The 23,802-nt window shown below is 40.6% G+C and overlaps 1 protein-coding gene across 5 annotated transcripts in view; it reads right to left on the bottom strand.

Moving 5' to 3' along the window:
- The window catches only part of PWWP3A (PWWP domain containing 3A, DNA repair factor), a 33,272-nt gene that overhangs the window by 6,889 nt on the left and 2,581 nt on the right, over positions 1-23,802 (bottom strand). For all 5 annotated transcript variants that reach the window (XM_043977943.1, XM_043977942.1, XM_043977944.1 and 2 more), the window contains 9 exons: positions 22,473-22,543; positions 19,704-20,630; positions 12,474-12,584; positions 11,371-11,441; positions 8,779-8,855; positions 7,344-7,404; positions 4,072-4,147; positions 3,231-3,281; positions 1,130-1,563 (listed from right to left, as the gene is read on the bottom strand). In XM_043977943.1, the coding sequence (XP_043833878.1) occupies positions 1,130-1,563; positions 3,231-3,281; positions 4,072-4,147; positions 7,344-7,404; positions 8,779-8,855; positions 11,371-11,441; positions 12,474-12,584; positions 19,704-20,630; positions 22,473-22,543 (1,879 nt within the window). The remainder of the gene's footprint in view (positions 1-1,129; positions 1,564-3,230; positions 3,282-4,071; positions 4,148-7,343; positions 7,405-8,778; positions 8,856-11,370; positions 11,442-12,473; positions 12,585-19,703; positions 20,631-22,472; positions 22,544-23,802) is intronic.

The raw sequence follows: 23,802 nt of genomic DNA on the forward strand, positions 1-23,802 counted from the left end.
ATCTGATTCCTATTTAGACCACTCTAATTTTCATTTTTTTTATCTTATTTTTTTGCTGGGCAATGAGGGTTAAGCGACTTGCCCAGGGTCACACAGCTAGTAAGTGTCAAGTGTCTGAGGCCGGATTTGAACTCAGGTCCTTCTGAACCCAGGGCTGGTACTTTATCCACTGTGCCACCTCCCACTCTAATTTTTATTAAGCTTTCCCTCATATTAAATTTAAATCTGCTTCTCTGTGATGCCCACATATTGCTACTGGTTCTGCAATATGAAGACAAGAAGTACAAATCTCAGTTATTTTGGTTTTTTTTAAACATGACTTGAAAATACTTGAAGACAGGTTATTTCCCCAACATTCTCTTCTCCCAGTTCCCTCCAGAACAAGGTCCCACTAGGTACGAAGACAAACTGAGGGGAAGCTAGGTGGCACAGTGGATAGAGCATCAGCCCCGGAGTTAGGAAGACCTGAGTTCAAATCTGACCTCAGATACTTAACACTTCCTAGCTGTGTGACCCTGGGCAAGTCACTTAACCCCCATTGCCTCACCAAAAAAAAAAAAAAAAAAAGACAGATCTAATATCCTCTCTCTCATGCTGGACAATGTGACTCTTATGATACCCCATACAAAGGGCAGCAAGAGCACACACAAGATACACCTGCCTCACTTTACTAGGTCATTAAAGAAAAAAATTTTGATTAAAAATTGGATATCTCTTCAGTCACCAGTTGCAAAATGGCCAAGAGATTTGATATGATGGTGAAAACTCGCTTACACGGTGAAGACTTCTGATGGCACCAGAGAGAAAACAGGTTCTAATCATTGGAAACTGATTTACAATCTCCCAAATAGATGTTCCACGCTGCCAGTATTGTAAGTTACACGTATAAGCTTTTTGGGTAAGACTGCAGGGACAGCTCAGCAGTGCCTACTTAATTAAAATGTATTTTCAAATATATTTCAGTTTCTACATAAAGAACCTTCAGACTGCTGTGCTGAGCAAAATGGTACAGCACTTAAACTCTTCAGCTCAATCATCACTTAATCCTTGGAGTAGGGGATCTTGCTGGGCCAACGGGCAGGAGAACCCCAAGCCAAAAAATCAGAATCTGATAAAGTCAGCAACTTACTTCAGGCAAAAGAACATCCAGAATAAATTTTATTCCATCGCCATTTATTAGCGTCAGCATTTTGCTGTCTATTTCTTGATAGACTCCTTGTAAATATTTCACCACAAGGTACAGCTGCTCATCATCCTCAAGGTATGTTTCAATACACGTCACGTACTGACTTGAATTCAAAAATTCCTTCAGCCACCTGGATTTCTTTCTGCTCTTTAAAATAGCCAAGAGATGGTTCTCTGCACCCTTTTCATTCACTATGTATTCCACTAACTTCTCATTGGCCTTGTCTCTGGCAGCCCGTCTTCGATCGGGAAGGACTTTCTTGAAGGGCTGCTTCTTGGAGGGGGTATCGAGCAAACTGTCTTCGGGGCTGTCCTTGTTCAGGATGGGAAACACTGTTTTGAAGGACTCTTGTTGGTTTACTTTCCTCACTGGACAACCTGAAAGGTATAGCAGCTTTATAAATAAAGTAATTTACCTTTCAAATGAACAGAAAACAGAGACACATTCAGGAGATAAACCCTAGTCTTCTACCAGGGGATGAGCAAGATTTTGTAAACATACTGAGATTCTAGATTTTCACAGAGAAGGAGAAGACTTCATTCATGTCTGATAGGCAGGCTGTTTCGATAAGCTTTAATTCTTTGTACTCTCTCCCAAAAATCCAATCCTGCTTCTCCTACATGCTGGACAGTGGCAGTTGGGTGACCCTTCCATACTAGATACTACTCACATCTTTCCTGGCTTTCAGATCAGAGAGGACTTTCCTTCTAACTGCTTCGTGAGGTAAGAAGTACAGGTGTCTCTCTTATTTAGATGAGGAAACCAAAGTCTGGAGATTAAGTGACCTGTCCAGGATCACACCACTAATGAATGTTGGATCAGTGCCAAGGGACAAAGCAAAACTCAGTATACAAAGCTGACGAACTTGAGTCCAGACCTCTGCACACCAGCAAGAACTTGGATTCTGGCCTAATCAGTGAAAGGGCTAGCTTTCTACAAGTTCTGCTTTATATAATCTATAACATTTTCCACATTCCCTTTCCCCACATCCCTCCTGCCCAAGGATGTTCAATGCGCGCACGCGTGTGTGTGCGTGTGCGTGTGTGTGTGTGTGTGTGTGTGTGTGTGTGTGTGTGTGTGTGTGTGTGAGAGAGAGAGAGAGAGAGAGAGAGAGAGAGAGAGAGAGAGAGAGAGAACTCAGCTCTGGATGAATAATTACCAGAGAGATGGATTTCTCTCTGCCCATGAACATAGAGTCCAAAATCAGCTTGCACCAGCCTGTGATTCCCTTTAGGGAGGGGGCTGGACACTTAGGGAACTGGAGCCAGCTGGCCCTAGTCCAGCAAATATTCTCTCGGCAGTAGGGGAGCCATGCCCCCAGAGAGTCTGGCTATGTTCAGTGAGGCAATTAACAGAGCAAAGCACTGCAACTGATGAAGAACTCTTCTTTTGACAGAATTTTTGATCCTTCATGAGAAGGATCCGTTCACTTTTCACATTGCCAAATTCACTTCAGGGGAGTAGGAGAAAGGCCCCAACTTCTCAGGTAACTAAATTAATCTTAACTCGCTTCATGACAGGATTGTCAACAAATCAGTATGTTAGTGACAACATTTATGCAACTGAATTATGTTTTGTATAGCCCCCAACCTAAATCTATGGAACTGTAAAACATTTCATTGACTTTGTTATTAGTGGAGATTTTTCTACAAACAGTGTCAGCACAGACCACTGGGGTGCAATGAGCGTTTCCTACCTCAGGCTCATGAGCAAGGGACACAGAAGCAGTCATGGTGGGGTGCCACTTCCCCCCTCAGCTCTGGGTAGCTATAGGCTGGGGGGATGTGTTGCCTTCTGTGGGAATCTAGAGGGAGCCTCCCCTTTTCCAAGCTCTCAACCTGAGCTGAATTTGAAACTGCCCTGAGGGCACTAAATTCAAACTCAGTCCCAGAAGCCAATTTACCCTGAATAGACTATAGGAGAGCTGGTAAGCACCCCTGCTGTGGTGACTTCTTCGTCTCTAACAGAGTCCACTGGATGGCATGAAATACTTCTGTGCTTTTGAAGGAAAAAGATAGAATTAGAAGAGCATACTTGTACTTACTAATATCAGCAGAATAATATTCCAAGAAAGATCCTGCAAAGGAGCCACAACCTATGCAAAAGAAATGTATAATAAAGGGGATATTTACACAAATAGCCACTTAGGAAGCATTTTTTCTTCTAGATCAGAATAACTGGTATTTGGGTGTTTGCTATTGTAAGACTGACCCAGATGGCCTTTGTCCAGCCTCAAATGAGAAGGCTGTAATGGAAAACGCTTATGATTTTCAGTCTGGGATAGTCAAAGCAATATTTAGTATTTTTTCCAAGTGTGAGCCTCCCTAGAGGGGAGCAGATAGAGCAAAGCTTGGATTCAAACGTCCTCCTTGTACAGACTTCAAGGAGAAACTAGCCCTTTGTTTAAACCACTCTTCCCTTTTTTTCCAGATGGGAGTTTATGCTAGTAATGCACATCCCTGTCCATTTACCTCAAGTCATGGAGCTCCAGAATACAGCCCACAGTAAAATTCCAGTTACCCTGGAGATGGAGGAGAGTGGGCCCCATACCTTTTCCAAGACTTTGCAGAATGAAGAACAGCTCAGATAAGAAAAATAGAACCTGCAGGGATCATAAAGTTTAACTCCCTGCCTTTAGGCAGCTTCAGCCAAGAGAGCCTATTTTGTTCTTAATCATTTTTAGGGAAAGGAATGCTACTGTCTCCCCCTTCCTAAATAACCCTCAGTTCTCAGGATATGCCTCCTCTTTTCTCTAAACCGAATAAATCTAAACATACCTCGGAGTGCATTTCCTTCTGTCCTATTCTTAGTGGATTACAATTAATAAATTTTAAAGGCTTTGATACTCTTTAATTTGACTAACAGCACTAGGTTCCCTTGCTTACCAATTCGAATTCTGTAGTCAGAAATCAGCTTGATACACCAGTCAACAGCCTGACTGTAATCCTCCTTGGCTTTATCCTGTAATCAAAACCCATCAGTTTAGCATTAATAAAGTCCACAAGTGGCTGAGTGTCTGAATAAAACACAATAAACATTTGGTACGTATGAAGTGAAAAGTGGAAGAAAAGCTGGAAAAGCTTATTCAGCAAGTGGGGAGTTCCTTTCCAATTTCATCTTTCAACAGAGAAACACAGCCTTTTGGCCCATAAAGGCCACTTCAGTAAAGGGAATCTTTGAGGAAAGAAGTCCTCTGCAAGGGCACATTAACTCCTCCCACACTCTTCCAGCAGCCCTGTTTGTCCCAATTTGGTAAAGGGCCCCAGTGCACTGAGATCAATTACCAGTCTGACCCAGCTGCTCTGCAAGCTTCCGCTTCCATCAACAACCTTCCTCTCACAATTCACCTAACTTCAGACAGCTTTCTTTTAAGGTTATATGCAATTAAAGCTCATCTTTCTGAGCAGCTGTTGCTAGATAAAAGCAGAGCTTGCAGCCTCAAGAAAAAGGGGTTAATCATTTAAGCTTTGGCACGTTAAGTAGCAGACACCAGAGCTGTACAGAGTAGAGCTGGGCTGCAGACTATTCACAAGGGCTGAAGAAAAGGGCCCCGTTACGGTATGGATTTCTGGAAGCATTTGCCACAGTCTGTTCCTACTGAAGCTCAATGCCTACTGAATTTAGTGTGGAGGAAGAATATTGTACTGTACATTGCAGAGACAAAGACCCAGAAAAAGAAATGGACAGAACTTTGAACAATCAGTCTCCACATTACATTATCTTAAACACTCAGGGTAAAAACAGTGGCCATTGAGTAAGAGCAATATTTTCTATAATAGTGCTTACTTTCTATTAATTTAACAAAGAAATACTCCAACGTTAATGATTATGATAATTAATGATAACGAATTAACTCCAACATCACCACTTTCAAACTGTGTTTAATACTGTTCCTAAACATACCCAAATAGCCAAATATTTGCCCCCATTTAATATCATAGTTGATTATGGTGAAGAATTGGTGCAGTGGGCTTTATATTTTCCTGTTGGGCCAAGACATTGCTTTATTCTTAAGAGTTTTTAAGGGGAGAATCATTCGAATACAGTTGCAGAATGTTGGGTGTGTGGTGTTGTCCACAACCTCTTGTCTGAATTGGAACAAGGATATTTTGCAAAGACAAAAAACCCAAAATCAAACGAGAGTGGTCCAACACTAGATTCATGAAGGCTAGTGAGGCTCAGCAGCCAAGTGGAGGTGGAATAGGATCTTCTGAGAAAAAGATTACATGTTAATGGATAATTGATTATATAGCAAATTAAGCAGGTGCTTTCCATCACTCTGCTTAGATGTGGCAAAGGTTCCCCATGAGAAAACATTTTCCCATAGTCTTTCAGGATAGCAAGCTCTGGTCTACCCACAGCTGTTCACAGTAAGGTCAAGTTCTCTAGAAGTACAACAAAGTAAGACAGGCCTAGAATCCTTATTCCACAATTAGAACTATGTTCCCTTAAAGAGTGATTGGGGGGGTGGGGGTGGGCGCGGCTAGGCGGCACAGTGGATTAAACACTGGCCCTGGATTCAGAAGGACCTGAGTTCAAAGACAACCTCAGACACTTGACACTTACTAGCTGTGTGACCCTGGGCAAGTCACTTAACCCCCACTTCCCCACCCCAAAAAAAAAGGGGGCAGTTAGGTGGCACAGTGGATAGAGCACTGGCCCTGGAGTCAGGAGTACCTGAGTGCAAATCTGACCTCAGACACTTAACACTTACTGGCTGTGTGATCCTGGGCAAGTCACTTAACCCCAATTGCCTCACAGAAAAAAAAAAGTTAAAAAAAAAAAGAGTGATTGGGGGAAGATAAAGGAACAGGAAGAAAAACAAAGAAAAACTGTTATAGCTGTAGGTGTGGAGATGTATTTTTAAGTAATAAAGTCAATACTTATGATATTCAAGAGAAGATATTTTTACTCATGTACACACTGCACTCTCTAGAAACACACATCAAAGCCCCTCCCTACTTCCGCTTTTCTGCACTTAGCTGGGCTAGTCCTATAAAAGATACAAAATCAAAAAAGGCCTTCTGGATTGGAAGGACCTACCATAGCCCAGAATTGCCTCAGTGCCACAAGGAAACACTAGAGTACAAAGGACTGCTCCATTATCCTTGAAGCTACTTTTCTATCAGAAAAATGAATGGCATCTTCTATGTATGTGTTAAAAGTCCAGATCTGAAAAGAGATGAATTCCTCCCCTACTCCCACACCTGTAGGGTCACTGAAGAGCATTCTACATAACCATTAATTTTCAAGTACATTTGCTGAGAAACAAGGATGGGTGTGTGTGTGGGAGGTGTTGAAGAAGAGGGCCGACCATAAATAGAACTCAAACCAATAAATTAATAAACTCTTAAATCAAGAATCAATAATATTTGATAACTTAATTTGTACTAGGCACATGATGTTATATTGCCAGTGTATGTGAATGGGTACAGACCTTTAAAAGAGACCTGGCAAGGGGCAGCTAGGTGGCACAGTGGATAGAGCACCGGCCCTGGATTCAGGAGGACCCGAGTTCAAATCTGGCCTGAAACACTTGACACTTACTAGCTGTGTGACCCTGGGCAAGTCACTTAACCCCAACTGCCCCACAAAACCAAAAAAAAAAAAAAAAAACCAAAACCTAAAAAAAAAAGAGAGATCTGGCAGTTAAGATTGCAGTATCAGAAGAGGAGGTTGTGACCAAGGTTACCAAATTTGAAAGGTGTCTGGGATGAAAATGACATCAATTAACAAGAGACTGTGGACTACTGTGGGCTGAAGGCTAGTTTAAGGGAAATTGATATCTTAGGTAAAGAAAGACTGAGTGGGACAGTGGAAAAATTTAGAGTCCAGACACTTGGGTTCTAGGTCTTGCTTAGGTGTGGGACCTTGGGCTTGTCTATTCTCCCTGAACCTGTTTCCTCAACCATAAGGAGGGAGCCAGACTCGTTTTGACTTCATTTAGAAGAATACAGGAGAAGGATCTTCTGAGCCTTCCCAATTCATCAAAGCAAGCCTTGGGGGTGGGGGTGGGGGGTGTCTCACATCTACTTCAGAAACTTTGTCACATCCCATCTATGGCAAGATTGATTTCTTAGGCTTGCATCTTTTAGGCGATATGTTTATAAGGAATAGGATTTTACGGAACCAACAGTAAAATCTTTATCCCGCCTACCATAAACTCCTGCTTTTCTTCACAATCAAAGTGCTTTAATCTTCTAAGACACACTGTAAACCTTGAGGAAACAAAGGCACGAGAGGGTCACAGGAATGAACTGTCAGGCAAACCAGGTGAACAGAATGGTATTTTTCTCCTATTAACATGACAGTCTGAGGTCCTTTTTAATAACATTTGGTTTATTTCCCAAAAGCTATTTTCTTTCTTTATCCATCCCAAAGTCCCCTTCCCCACCGCCCCCACCTGGTGGCCTTAATCGAGATTGCCTTTGGAATAAGAACACTATTTTCTAAGGACCAGCACGAGTCATTACTAAGAGGCTGGAGCCTCCAATGGCAGTACCAATCAGATGCAGATCCCTGGTACCAGGTTCACTCAAATGAAGCCAACAGAATTACCCAGTCAGTAAGGATCATAGAAATTCCACATCCTTTATATTGTGGCTTTAAAAAAAAAACTACCTTCTTGTTTTACCTCTTCCAGTAGAAAGCACTTCTGGTTTTTGTACTGACCACTGAAGTCAGAGCAAGAACATTCCCTTCAGAGTAGAAGAGCTATATGTGGGCAGCTGAGGGGTTCTGTAGAATAAATCTGGGTTTTCTGTCTTACAGTTATCAAAGCAAAGCTTCTGAAGCCCCAGTGGCCACAAATGACTTGTAACAGCTTCACCGTTTTCTTTATTTTCTTAGTTGTTTGGTTAAACTAACCACATTATGAAGAGTAAGAATACTCAAAAGCAACAGTGCTAAGAATCCAGTTTGCAAAGCCCTGTACATCTATCATCTCATTTTCATAAGGACTCACATTAATACAAATGTCAAGTTTTACAAAGTTTTTACTCTAGCCACATTATGAAAGAAGCAAGTTAATATGATGGAAAGAACACAGGCCCCATCCTGAAGCCCAGCTCGGATACATATACCAGCTGGGTGATCTCTGGCTTTTGGGAGAAAAGGGTCTCACCAACCTTACCTGTGAATCACCACGAGCAACATAAGGATCAGTAGCCCCATTAATTAAATGAGAATGAGGGGGGAGGGAGGGAAGGGGAGGGCTCCCAGAGGTCAAATGACAGTGCCCAAGCTGAGCAATTATACAACCTCTAGCTTCTGCCTCCAAATTCAATGCTCAGCTCCACTGTATCACAAATACCTTTCAAAAGGTACTGGCACTTTGGTTGGTTCTGAGTAGCTCGAAATGGTTTTTCACACCCAGGTGGGGAGTGTTTGGCTATTGTAAAATTAGAAAAATAAGGCCATTTGCAGTCTTATCTTCAAATGACCAGATTTTTACACATAGGCCAAAACCCATTCTTATTAGTCAGTAGTATAATCCCTGCAGCAACATGCACACAGAAAGCATTTAAGATCCCAAGATTTTTCAAAAGATGTCCCTTCAGGTGACAGCTTCCAAAAGCCATTATTATTTTTACCCTCTTTTTTCTGGATTCATATTTTCTTCAATATATAATACACTTGCTTTCCTTTCCTTCCGCTTTATACTTTTTACCTGTAGAAAAATTCAAGAAAAAAAAAGATGCTATTTTTAGAAAATTATATAAGCATTTTCTCCATTATCCCACTGAACTTTATGGAAGACCATGTGACATAAAGAAACTATGACAAGAGGCACCATCTACACTGAGAATAACCTCATCCACATATTTAGTAAAAACTACATTTGAAATGTAAGAAAGGAGTTTTACATGTTTTCCCCTTAATTAAAGAGATATACTGATTGCTTGCTGTCTTGGGGAGGGAAGCAGAAAAATTTGGAATTCAACATCTTCCAAAAATGAGGGTTGAAAACTAAAAAAATACACATACTACTACTGCTTATTTAAAAAAAAAATGAAAAAAAGATATTGCTCTATTCTATCTTTTTTTCACTTTGTATACATGTACATATATATATATATATATATATATATATATATTTACAGACACACCTAGTATAAATCCCAAGACTGGCCTCATGTATAAGTAAACACAGCTCCTCATCCACCTAAAATATCTTCCTCAACTACCCCTACTACTCATTCCCTGGGGCTAAGGTACAGAAGGTTGTTAAAATGTAAATGTTAAGGGTAACACATTAGCCATTAACACAAGCATTCCAGTTGGATGGGATGGCCAGTCCTTGGGCAGGACTTTGTGGGAATGAGATGGAATATAGTTCAATTTTGGTAAGAAGAGGAGGCTTAAAAGGCCTGAAACCTGCCCAGGAGCATAGGCCTCTCAGTCCTTCGCAGCTGGTCAGGTATCATTCTAAGTAACGTCTAAGACCAATGTTAGGTTTGGTTTGTACCAAGGGCAAGGCATCACAGATGGACAATCTTAGTTTTATGTCAATATCCTCCACATCATAAAAGAGCCTGAGGAAGGACTCCAGAATCTCTACCATGGAGGATTTTTGGACAAAAATTGTACAGGATGAGGTGTGAATGAGAAAGGGCTCACATCAAATAAGGTCACAATCTATCGAAGTCAATAGTCAATAAATGTTAAACACCTACTGTGGCCAGCTACTCTGGTAAGCAGTGGGGATACAAAGAAAAGCAAAAGGTAGTCCCCACTCCCACGGAGCTCACAGTCTAAAGGGGGCAGACAACATGAAAACAATACGAACAAGATATATACGAGGGAAATTGGGAAAAGGATCAAAGTAAGATGCCTGGTGAAGAGAGGGTGCTGAAAGAAGACCGGAGAAGAAAAAGCCTAGTGCCAAAAACAAACTTCACGTACTTCACAATTGCCCAGACACCCTGAAATCTTCCTGATTTCATGCCAAATTAATCACTTATAATCTTAATAATCTATCTTAATAGCTACTTTAGGTTTCTCCCTACTCTATTTTCCCTTAGCCCTTTTGGCCACAGGGGACAAAAGTCTCAAGGAAAGTATTTTATTTTTCTTGACACTGAACAGAGCTCAATTTCCTAGGGAGCAAATTTTTATTATTCTAAAGAATTAGCCCAGTACTCTGTGAGTTCTTGCTTAATCAAGGTGCTGCTGTATTTTTTAAAGCAATAAGGTAAGCAGCCTTCAGCAGAAACAGTGTCTTGTGCTTCAAAGAGGCTTCTCCTTGAACCAAGCAAGGGTAAACTAAATCTTTTTGAGAAGACAAAAAAAAATCAAGTGAGGGGGATACAAATAGAGAAGATACATGAAAAGAGGGGAATAATGGGGAAATAAATGAAGGTATGCAAAATTGAGTAAGGTTCATTGACCAAGATGTAGCCTGGCACACTCTAGGAAAAGAATAACATTTTAACAGGAATTTTTTTTTTAAATCAAGTGCTTTACATTGCTGTGATTAGAAGGGCAAAAAGACTAGTTCCTCCGAGTTGAAATATTGCACCTACCCACAGCCCTTTGCAGTAATGTTGAAATCTTGGAGCACAACAAAATAGCAGATCTAGAATCCTGATTCCACAATCATTTTTACTACAGAGTTCCTTTAATTATTCCAAAGAATGATTAAAGATAGAGGAAAAATTTTGAAGCCAACTCTTTTAAATTTTAAAACCATTTGAAGACACAGCAAAAATCACTATGAGCCCCCAAATAACTGAGAGTAGGAGGGAAAAAGGGGATAAATGACAGAAGTTCAAACATACAGTAAAAGATACAAATTCTACACTTAATTCAACTAGGCTCAATGATGAATTAAGTGAAGAGCACATTAACTTAACTCATGTCATATAAAAGCTAACTGGGACCAAATGGGAGGAAATCCAGTTGAAATTATACACTATTGAATAAGGTTCAGTTTTGTTAAAGTTTTTCCAAGGCAAGCAAGATTCTGCTAGACTTGTTTTAATCAATACAAAGAATCCAGGATTAGATTCTGCCAGTTAAATCCTGGTTATAATTTGCTTATAAAATCATCAATAAATACTATTAAAGTAAACTTTTGCACAAGCCAGGTCAGGTTAGCATAATTTCCAGAAAAATGGAGTCCAAATTAATGAAGTTTTATTATACTTTACATTTAAAAAATAGATATGGTTATTCTTTCTTACCACTGCTGGCCAATAGGGATATTTTTGATATTTACACCAGACTAACATTCCAGCTTCTATGGAACATGGCTCTGAAACATAAAGAAATACAAGAAAAAATGTCAGATATTGGTCTAAAGCTATCAGGCAAGTGCAAATAGACAAGAGCTTGATAAAAAAAAATTTTTTTTAACTGGAAGCTAAAGTGGTCAATGTCACATAGCATCCCCCAGGTCATTTTAAATGTAGTAGGCAAAACTACAATGCAAATGGAAAGAACAAAAAAATTAAAGTGAACACTGAAAATGATTAAGCCCGCCCCAGGGAAGAGATAAAGTAATACACCTCCTTCCTTCTGCAGAGGTGGGAGAGACCCTACATATACTGTCCAACTCAGGTAATATTGGCTGGTTTTGCTGAACTGTTTTTTCCTTCCTCTCTTTTAAAATTCTTTGTTAGAAGGGATGGTTCCCTGGACAGAGAAAGAGAGGGATATATTCAGAAATAAAGGTGCTATAAAAACAAATGATATCAACAAAAGTTTTAAATTAGAAAATTAAGTATAAAAATAATTATTAAATGATTGTCAGCAAATGAAGCCAAGGAGCTACCAATGAGTGGTTCAGAGAACTTGGTTCTGTTTGCTTCTTGTGATTGGTGACCTGGATTATAGCCTCAACTGGTTAATTCCCTTGGATTGACAGGCTTGTCTCTCTGGGTGTCTGGCTTCTTTTAGCTGCTTTCTCCCCCACTAAAGATAAATTTCTTCCTGGGTGTAAGCTGGAGCATAACAGACTTAAGTTCCATATAAAAGAATAAAATCCTAAGAGTGAGGGCTGAATGGACTGCCAGTGGCAGCTGGAATTTCTTCCTTAAAGACTCTTAGACATACAATTAGGGTTATTAGGAGATGAAAACCTAAATGCACATCTGTATGAAATTCGGTGAACAACCAGATGACCTTTCAAGATCCTTCATGGTTCTAGGAGGCTGCTAAGGGAACAAGTTAACGAGTAATAGGTGCCTGCCTTTAGTTTGAAATGTTAAAAAGAGTTTTATGACATCACTCACCCCACTTTAATGTTCCCATGCTCTCATTTTCAAATGCTCTAATTATTTCTTACCAGGGTGTGAAAGTATACTTGGAAGTTCTTCATCTTCCTCCTCTTCTTCTGCCACAGTGATGCTGACAGCATTAGTATTAGACTCCAAAGACTGTTCAGAAGACTGAAGTTCTACAAATAAAGTTAGATTACAATTTCATTTTGCTATCCTAAAAGACATATTTTGAAGATCAGTTGTTATTGAGTCGTTTCAGTCGTGTCCAACCCTTCATGACCCCATCTAGGGTATTCTTGGCATAGATAAAAGAGTGGCTTGCTATTTCCTTCTAGCTCTTTTTTTTTGTCAGGGCAATTGGGGTTAAGTGACTTGCCCAGGGTCACACAGCTAGTGAGTGTTAAGTGTCTGAGGCCACATTTGAACTCAGGTACTCCTGACTCCAGGGCCAGTGCTCTATCCACTGTGCCACCTAGCTGCCCCTCCTTCTAGCTCATTTTACAGATGAGGAAACTAAGGCAGACAGGGTGCAGTGACTTACCCAGGGTCACATAGCTACTATCTGTCTGAGGCCAGATTTGAAATCAGGAAGACGAGTCTTTCTGATTCCAGGCCTAACACTATCCACTGTACCACCTAAGAAAATATTTACTGATTCATGATTGTCCATGAAAGAGGAAAGGCTCTCCATAGCAGTATCAGCAGCATAATGTTGTGTGAATGTGCTGAATTGGGAGTCAAAAGACTCCCACCTCAAACTTTACTAGCCAAGTGATCAGGGCAAATTACTTCACTCCCTCTATGCTTCATCTTCTTCATCTCTAAGACAAGAAAATCATACTTACATTATAGATTTCATGCATTTTGTAGGGAAAGTATTTTCTGAACCTTCAATTAACTACATATATTGTGAACTTCTGCTCTCACGTTCAAACAAGGTGAAAAATATTTTAAAAGTCAACTTTCTATGGCTTACTCCTATTGCCATCAAAAGGTAGTTTTAGTATTAAAATACTAATGACCACAAATGAAATTTGTAATTGCCAAGCATTTTCTAGACAGGACATTGCGCTTCCCAACAGCCCTGGGACGGATGCATTTCTGTGTTGACAGGGGTGTAATTTCGTTGGTATCGCTGGATCCACACTATGCATTCTATGTATATGACTCAAACTTGGCACAGCCACTCATATTTGCTCTCAAACCCGCCCCTCTCATCCAAACTTTGTTATTGCTCTCAAGGGCACCACCATCCTTTCAGTGACCCAATTTCATAACTGTGACGCTATTCTCAACTCTTCCTGCTCACGCATCCCACATATCTAGTCAGTTGCCAAATGATGTTATTTCTATCTCCACAAGCTTCCTTCTCTCCACTCCAGTTTAGGCCTTTATGACCTCTTTATTGGAGGAGGCCTCCTTTCCCTAAAGTTTATCTCCAATGCAGGCCCCCCTCCAGAGAGCCATCCAAGAGATTTTTCTAAGGCACAGGCCTGACCGTGTAACACCCCCAACACCCACACCCACACACCCACACCCACACACACACACACACTCTCTCTCTCTCTCTCTCTCAAACTCCAGTGTCTCCCTATTGTCTCCAGGACATTTTAAGCTCCTCATAACCTGGTCCCATCCAACCTTTCAGACTTTATTACAAATTACTGTCCCACTCCATGCATCCCACTGCAGCCAAACTGATTTTCTTGCCATTCCTCACATATGGAATACTGTCTCCCACTAAAGGCAGCTAGATGGTGAAGCAGATAGAGCACTGAGCCTTAGACCCCCAAAGACCAGAGTTAAATCTAACCTCAGGCACTTTGTAGCTGTGTGACCCTGGGAAAGTCACTTACTCTTTGACTTAGTTTCTTCATCTGTAAAATGGGGATAATAAAAGTACCTACTGCCCAGGGTTGTAGTGAGGATCCAGTGAGATAATATTTGTAAAAGCACAGTGTCTAGCACAAAGTAAATGCTTAATAAATGCTTGTCTCCCCCCCCCCCACCCCATTCCATCTCCATGCCTAAAACTGAGCCCCTCCTTCTTTACCTCTGTCTCTCAGAATCCCAGGTTTCACTTTAACACTCCAGCTCTAACTTTTACACGAGGTCTTTCCCAATCCTGTACTTGAGTTGTAGATAACTACAACTCTTCCTTCCAGACAGGTTCAAGCTTTCTCTGGATCCCTAGTACCCAACACATGGCAGACATTATGGGGAGGAAATCCCTTACAATGCAGAGTCTCCAAGAATTGTCCAAGATTCCACAACCTACATGTCAGACGCCAGCTGTCAGTCCAACAAGCCAAGACATGCTACAGGAGTCATTACCCCAATCGCTTAATGAATAAACATTTATTAAGCAGCTACTATGTGCCACGAACTGTGCTGAGAGCTGAAGACAAGTTTTGTCTTTCATTATCGAAGAGGACCATGACATGGGGGAGGTGATTTCATGACTTGCAGTGAAATGAATTTAAGTGAGGCAAGGGTGTGCAAAGTCACCAACCTCACTCTTTCTTCCAGAGCCACCTGGGTCCAGGGGTGAGATATATAACAGGATGACTTGAGATGGCTCCTGGGGAAGGCGGTACTGAGCCGGCTCTAGCCCAAACTTTTGGGAACCGGCACTCTCGGGATGTTCTAGGCACTTGAAGTACCTGGAAACAGGACCTTACAAAATTAGGAGTGTGTGTGTGTGTGTGTGTGTGTGTGTGTGTGTGTGTGTGTGTGTGTGTATGCGCACACGCGCATGTGTGTGTGTGTAAAAGAGAGAGAGAAATGGGGAAGAGGGGGAAAGAAAGAGAGATTCAGAGAGACAGAAATAGAGACAGGAGAGATAAGAAGCAGAGGGGAAAGAGACAGAGAAATAGAGAGATCGAGAGAAAGACAGAGTGGAGGAAGAGACACAGAGACAAGAGACAAAGACATGGGAGGAGAGAGAAATACAGATCGTTACACATAGCCAGAGAACGACAGACACAGACAGAAGAGAAACAGCTCCCACTGTCAATGAGCTTACTTTCTAATGGGGGAGACATGTACACATAGACCTATCTATGGCATGTGTGTGTCTATACACCCCTGTACAAACCCCAGACACACACAAATAGAACAGAAGGGAACCTGGGAGGGGAGCCCACCAGCAATTAGGGGAACTAGAGGAGAGTCGTCATAGAGGTAGCAGTTAAGTTCTGAAGGAAACTAAAGCAGGAGGTGGAAGTGAGGAAGGATTGCATTCTAGGCAGAAGGAACTGCTAATGCATGGCACAGAGACAGTAGATGAAGCATCAAACTGTGTAAGAACAGCAAGGAGGTCAAACAGCACACACAGAGGAATAATGGGGTACACACCCTGGAAAGGTAAGAAAGGACCAGATCAGGAATCAACACCAACTATGGGCCAATGTTTAAGCATACTTAAGCATACTAAAGAGAGTGTAGCTATCTAATCCCAGAGCCAGGAAAAACTGGGATCAAATTCTTCCTCTGGCACATCCTGGCTGTGACATTGGGCAAGTCACTTCACTTTTCAGCATCTCAAGCAACCCTTTAAGATTCCTGAATTGCAGAGAAGGGGCTGACTCTGCATTTGTGCTGGGAGTTTTCTCACGTAGGAGTTCCCTATACCTGTGAAATCAAAAGGAGGCTACTGTATAGTCCAGGACAGAGGTGAGAAGGGCTTTAATTGGGGTTGTGGTCACATGACTAGAATAAAGGACATGTGTATGAGATGTTGTGAAGAATGAAATAACAAGATTCAGCCACAGACTGGTTATGAGGGATGAGGAAGAATGAGGAGTTGAGGATGACACTGAAATTGTGAACCCAAGTCATTTGAAGGCTGCTGATGCCCTCAACAGTAATACAGAAGTTTGGAACAGGGATGGGTTTGGGGGGAAAGAAAATGAGTTCTCTTCTGGACATGAGTTGTCTACAAGTCATCCAGGTTCAAAATGTCTAAAAGGCTACTGAGAAAACTGAGGCTCCAAAGGTCTCAAATGACTTGACCGTGGTCACACAGCTAGAGTCCAAGGTGGAATCTGAATTTCCTAATTCCAGCATGCACTTTTCAGAATAAACCAGGAGCACGAAAATCAATAGTCACTAATAGTCTAGAGAGACACCCCTCACACAAAATGCCTTTGTCAGTATTATTTTACAGGTATACATTCTAACCAAGGCCTACCCTACCCTCAAGCTCCATCCACACCACGAACCCTAATTCTGTGCATATGACTCCCCACTTCTAGACATATCCAGCCCTAGTGTTTTTCCTGAGCGCCTTTGTCAGCTAATTCCTAGAGACAAATCCAGATCAGTCTGAGGACCCAATTTAAGCCTTTGTTCTTCGTTTGGACTGCTAAGCATAGCAGAGATGTTCAGTGTTTCAGTCACTTAGCCATGTTCTTATCAGTAGCAACCCCATTTACAATAAAAAGGCTATCAATGTGAACTGCTTCACCTATTCTTCTAGGTGAAACAGCAAAACATCTTGAGGTCTTGGAAACTTTGTAGTAGCCCCACACCCACAAGTTCAAAGTCACCAGCCACTCCAAGGTTCAAAGTAGGGGGAAAGGGAAATTAGGCTTCAGAACTCCTCAGGCTTAAGCTCTCATCAATGACCCCACTCCCTTTAACACATGACCCGATGGCTCAGTATTTAAATGGAAGGGACCTCAAATTTTATCGATGAATAAGTCGAGGCCCCAGGAGGTGGCTCACAGCTAAGTGTCAGAGGCAAGATTTATACCCAAGTGCCCTGGCTCCCCAGCCAGTGCTCCTTCCATTCAGCTGGGCTACATTCCTTTTCCCATTGGTCTTTCCCCTGAAGAGCCTGAGAAACCTTCCCCAAATGTGGGGAACAGATTTTCTGAAGAGGGGAACTGTCCAGAACAATGCCCAAATTCATCTGACAATTTTCATCCTGGCTAATCTTAAAAGAGAGGTGAGGAAATTTCTGGGAAATTTTTCCACCCCTTTTCCAAGGTGGTGCTCATTATTGTTTCTTATCCTCGATCCTGTTACCCTCGATTAATTCTGTTGGCTACTAGCCATCAGTCTCATGGGTGCCTCTGATAACTTCACATAGCAGGGTTCCTTTCCTCAGGTCTATTTATGGTATCCAAGCATGCCCAGCCCACATGGCCCAACTGGTCTCAGGTGTCTATAAAGAAAGATTTCAAATTCTTAGAGTCTGAATTCTGGCTGTCCAGAAAAGTATCACTATGCTATCAAAAGAATTGTCCCCAGAGTTTGTTTCCCTTAAAGTTCTATTGTCCATGAATCCATGTATGACCTTTAGTAGCATATGCCTGTCATTATAGGAGGAAGTGACTTTGGTCTAGGTGTGATTTATCTGTGTACTATCTCTAGCATTCTTTGCTTCGGTGAAAAGAACATGACTGAGTCACAAGTCAGAGGACTTGGGTTCAAATGTCATCTTTGATACTTTCCACCTATGTGACTTTGGGCAAGTCACAACTGCCCTGGACTTCGTTCTTTCCCTGTATAACATGAGAGATGGGCTAGAGGACCTATGAGGTCTCTTCTAGTTCTAAATCTATGACCTCATGGTTCCAGGGATGATACACCAAGCAGCAAAGGGCTTACCTATAAAGTGATATTCAACTGTAGAGTAATGATATTGTGACTTTGATCTTCAGAAAATGGTGCAATGAATGAAAACAGAAAAAATCCCCCCAATTTGAAAGCAGATTACCTAGATCAGAGGTGTCAAACACAAGGTCCTGAGTGTTGCCCCAACCAGATTAAAATGTAACTGGGAAATAGCTAACAAAATAAATTAAAATACAATAAAACATAGATAACATTACATTAAAAAAAGTCAGGGGTGGCTAGGTGGCACAGTGGATAGAGCACTGGCCCTGGAGTCAAGAGTACCTGAGTTCAAATCCGACCTCAGACACTTAACACTTATTAGCTGTGTGACCCTGGGCAAGTCACTTAACCCCAATTGCCTCACTTAAAAAAAAAAAAAAGTCAGCATGCAGTTTGCAGAGGATTCACAGCTCCCATTCCTATTTGAATTTGACACCAATGACCTAGACCAACACCTCCCAAATGCCAGTAGCTGGCCAATGCCACCCAGTCCACAAGTTATTTTATGAAAAAATCTTTACTTTTAAAAAAACCTCTACATTCCTCCAATCATGTCTTCCCTGATCTTAGGATTTAGAACTGGAAGGGACCTTGATCTCCTTATTTTTAAAGAGGAGAAACTGGAAGCCCAGAGGGACAAAAAGAAGGGGACTTGCCCAAAGTCATCCAGATCGAGTGGGAGAGCCAAGATTTAAACTCAGATTCTATGACCCCTAATTCCCCTCTGCCCCTACTACACCGTGCTGCCTCCTTATGCTGGAGAACAGCCCACAGCAGAAAATGTAGACATCTTTATGGGGCTACACTACAGTCTGGGCTGAGAAACACTGGTTCAAAAAACAAGAGCAGGAAAGGAGCATAATTAGAAATCACCCAGTCTAACCCCTTCATTTTACAGATGAGAAAAATGAGGCCCATTTTGGTGTGGCTATAAATAGTTCAATAAAGAGAAAAACTATTATATGGGATATAATATCCTGAAGCACTTAAACTATATAGTCAGATGTTATCACTAGCTTCAAGACTAGGATGCTTAGCAAACCAAGCAGGCACAGCATCACAGACTCCAACCCATACCTGAATATGCTTTTTGAATCTACTATTCAAAAATAATCACCTTTTAAGAAGTGGGTAAATCACTGCTCAGGTCCCTGTTATGCTTAGTTGACAAAAAAAAAGGTCACATTCACCAATGGCAAGGGAAAGGAACAATTCTAAATAAAATAAATGCATCATAATGACCATTCACTATAACATCTAATATACAAACACATACAATCAATAAACCTGGTATCTTTTCCCTCTCCCCTTTTAAATCTTATGAATGTACCTTTCCTCTCTTCCTCCCCCAAAGAGTATTGGGAAAATACTGTATTTTAAAGTAGAAGCAACGTATTAAGCACTGTACTAAGAACATAATAAAGAATCAGGAATCTTAACTCTAACCCACATTTGCCACCAGTCTGATGGACGATGGGCCACTTTTAGTGGACAAAATGAGTGGGGCCAATTTCTAAAATGAATAGCTATTAGCAATTAAGAATGGGGATTAGATTTATGAGTTTCTGGTGCCCACCCACTTTGCCCCACAGGTACAGATCTCCCTAAAGAAATTATGAACTATATGAAATCACACATTAAGTCAAACTTTCCTAGTCATAAGTTTTTACCTTCTTCATCTTCCTCAAAATCTGGAAGCTTAAGCATTCTCGTTTTAGGATCACAATAACTTGGGCTGCAATTAGAGACACTCGGGGGAATATCAGATCCACTGGTGCACAGCCCTCTCCCTTCTGGCTCCATAGAATGGCATTCAGAAACTTTGCAGTACTTCTGTGAAGTCATTTTGCCATGTTCACTTTCACACTCTGATGCCACAAAGGAATGGTTGGTACCAAAATCCAATGCTTTTTGGACAGGACTGCTTGCCTTTTCTCTCAAAGCCATCAACTGGATGTAACTTCGACATGACAAAACTGGACTGAGTTCTCCAAATTCACTGTTTGTAACATCACCTTCCCCAGCTTTCAAAGGTGATGAATTCCTGTTTGAGGTCCTTGGCCTCTTCCTGCCTTTTTCCCCACTATTCTTTACTTTGCGTTTCTTCTCAAGGTTCAATTTTGAGTTTTGTGATGAATCCTCTTTCTTTTGTTTCCGGTTTTTCCAAGTTCTGGACTGTGACTTAGAATTCTCACAATTCTGATGCCGTGGCTTTTCAGTACCCAAAATATTTCTAGTTGGAGAAGCCAAGGGCTCTGTTTTGTTACCACACCTTCTTTTAGATCTCTGAAAACCCTTTTTGCATTTATTTTCTTCAAGGGGGGAACTGGACAGCCTCTGTAGTACATTTTCTTTCTTAAAGGGCCCAGATCCTCCTATTACTTCTTCACAGACAAAAGGTGACGAGTCAGATTCAGAGAAAGAATGTGCAGGTCTTGTTTGTTTCACTTTGTGAAGTACAGGAGTAGTCAGACTTTTGCCCGAAGAGTTTACTTGACTGGCATCTGCTTTCTCACTCAAAATATCCAGTGCAACTTTAAGTGATCGCCTGTAAATCAGTTCTTCGATAGGTGAAGTATTTTTTTCAACTTGGGTAGCTAAAATATGTGAAATAACCAACACTGTAATTTTTACTGAAAATAAAAACATTTTTATGATGCCCACCACGTAGTGATGGTTTACAAGCACAGGAAAACTGGTGATTTAAACTACAGGCTGAATGTAACTTAAAAAAATAAAAGCACAAGTGTTTACAGAGCTCACTTATCCAAACCTTATTTTTAAATAAACAAATTATTAACCTAACTTGGATAAAAATATAAATTCCTTCAACCTACAACCCATAACCACAAAATGTGTTCAAATATTTAATGTCTATTGAATAGAAAAGAACGCTAGTAATTTATTCTTAATATCTGTGCAAACTGGTAAAAATATTTTGTGGATGGGTAATATTTTGTCCTCTCCAAGACTATGTTTAAAGACATAAAAAAACTCTGAATAATAATCTTGGAAGTGTTCCCACCCATTGTGTTGTTGTTTTTTTTCTTTTAAAGCCCGGACACTGTGCTATTTATGCTAACAAGATGATTCAAACATCAATCAAAACATTTCCCCCTAGTTTTAATATTTAATTGTCCAGAAATACAAGTTACCAATAATACACTAGGCACTATAGCCCTTCAGAGATGATACGCTGGGGGTAACAATAAGCATAACTATCTATTATATACAGATATATCTTATCTATGCCACAGAAAAATGTGTAAACAAAATCTTAGCAGACAATTCCATTTTCTAGGCAGTTTTCTTTCTTAAAAAGCCCAATGCTTAATGTTCTGGCAAAGCGGAGCATCCTTTATAAAATGAACAATCATCCCTTATTTGTCTGTGTTCAAATTCTGATTTCATACCTGGGTTTGCTTAAAGCAGGATACATCGATGTCCGCATGTTGCTATTGTATATGTTCTCCCGAAATGTATATGACCTTTCTACCCCATGAGACTTAAATCCTCATGGGGTGGGGGAGGGGAACACTTTGGTTTCTCTTTTACTAGCCTCAGTGCCTACCTAATACTAGGTTCTGCAAATAGGTGATAAATAATGCTGGTGATTAAGCAAGTATACAACATATACTGCTTTCCTTGACACATATTTTAACCCATTTTTTATTGCACTATGATCCATAAACATAGCTTAAAATTGTTTTGCCCAAATTAACCTACAGGATCTGTGACCTGGAGTCACATGATTAATTCTTATAAATATCCTATGGATATTTTGAAAAAATATGCATTTCCTTCCTTTTATGTCCAGCTCATTATTTTATGTCTCTACAATCCTGTTTCAACACTAAGAACCTAGAATCTAACTTATTTCTTTTGTCTGATTTACCATTCAGTGGGGTGTTGAAATTTCCTACTATTATTGATTTTTTATTTTTGTAAATGAGGAAGTTTTTCCTTAATAAATTCAGAAACCACACTGCTAACATTTATATGCTTTCATTATGAAGGTTATCTTAATGCTGCTATTTCTTTCACCTAAGAATTTTTTTTTGAAAATACTTAAAATACACTGGCAGACTCCAGCCAGAAAAGCAGTGACCAGGAGAGATTCAGCCCACAGCAGCTGCCCTAGATTTCTGTAGTCTGAGCAGAAAAGAGGAAGACTACTTTGCACATATAACGAGACAACCATGTGCACCCCCAGAGATCCTAGAGGTTGATCACTGGATACACTAACGATCTCCTTTAGAGGAAGAGTCAGAGCTGGCCTCCAGGAGAAAGCATGGGAAGGAATCCTGGCTCTTTCTCCTTTGAGCTCAGGAAATTCAACACTGTGACTAACTTGTTTTGAGCAACAAATTTTTACAATTCCTCCAAAATGGAATCTCTTATTTCATTAAAATGATAAATTTACATCAAAAGTCTCTTACTAAATTCCGCAGCAATCTCTTCTATCTGAGACGTCTCTAGAATCTTGGTTTCAGTCTTCTTTACTCTAACTCTGCTGAGACAACAAGTCATATGTTTACTCACGATCACCATGAGAACATTTTCAAATAATAAAGGGGGAGGGGAATGTGAGAGAAAATGAAAACATACTTTCTTCCTTAAATCAAAATTCTCTCTCTCTCTCTCTCTCTCTCTCTCTCTCTCTCTCTCTCGCTCTCTCTCTCACTCACACACACACACACACACACACACACACACACACACACACACACACACACACACACACACACACACACACCCCTTTACATTTAAATTAAATGCCAGGAGCTGGCCTTAATGAGCTATAAATACCTTTATTCCTGGTCTACCCTTTAACAAAGGAAAAGCTATCCTGACTTCAGAGCCAAATAAATTGACTCGTTTATCTGAGGTAAATCTTATTTATAACTTCCTTATAGAGAATGTCTGTGATGTTATCACCTTTTCTGAAAAAGATGCTAACAAAGAAATCATCTGTTCATAACCTAGCAGGAGCTGGCACTCCCCCCTTTTTAACCAAAATACAGGTAAAACCCACTAGATGTTATTAATTGGTTAGAAGTGAAGGGCGGAAGCAATTAAGTGTTGCATAAGAATAAAGTCATAAATGGAAAACTGGGAGGGATTTGCCACTTTATAGCAAGATCATGGACACTCACAGATAGTTCACTTACAGATGAGAGAGGCTATGAAGTCCCAGAGAGGTTATGACAGAGAGGTTAACAGTCATACCCAAAGTCTCTCAGGTAGCAAGAGACAGAATTGGGATGTGATAGCAGACTCTCTGACTCCAGATCCAGCACTCTTCCCAACACACAATCTATCAGAATGCTTCTGTGAAACAACTGGTGTGTGAAATCTAACAGTACTCAATTATCTCCTCTCCTTGGTGAAAATATGAGCTCGAGAGCTAGGGAGCTTACAGAGTAGGAAAGGCAGCCCAGCTTAGCCTGATACATAAGAAATCGCATAAGAAGCAACACTGTTTATCCCCAGGATGGAGTAACACAGCTTTTGACTGCTCTTGAGTTGTGGACAAAATGAGGCTTCATTTTTGTTGTTTAAAGTCTTGTGAATCATTAGATCACTCTATAACCTTGTTTAAACATAAGTATCAAATGCAGTCCACATTCCAATATAATATGGATATTTTTATTTCTCAAATGAGAATAGATATAAAGTGCTTTTGTAAACTTTAAAGGGCTATATAGATGTTGATTATCATCATTCAATTTTTCCATTAAAGGATATTCAAAAATAGCAGATGATGAC

Source organism: Dromiciops gliroides, chromosome 1 (assembly GCF_019393635.1).
Source record: "Dromiciops gliroides isolate mDroGli1 chromosome 1, mDroGli1.pri, whole genome shotgun sequence".
Lineage (NCBI taxonomy): Eukaryota > Metazoa > Chordata > Mammalia > Microbiotheria > Microbiotheriidae > Dromiciops > Dromiciops gliroides.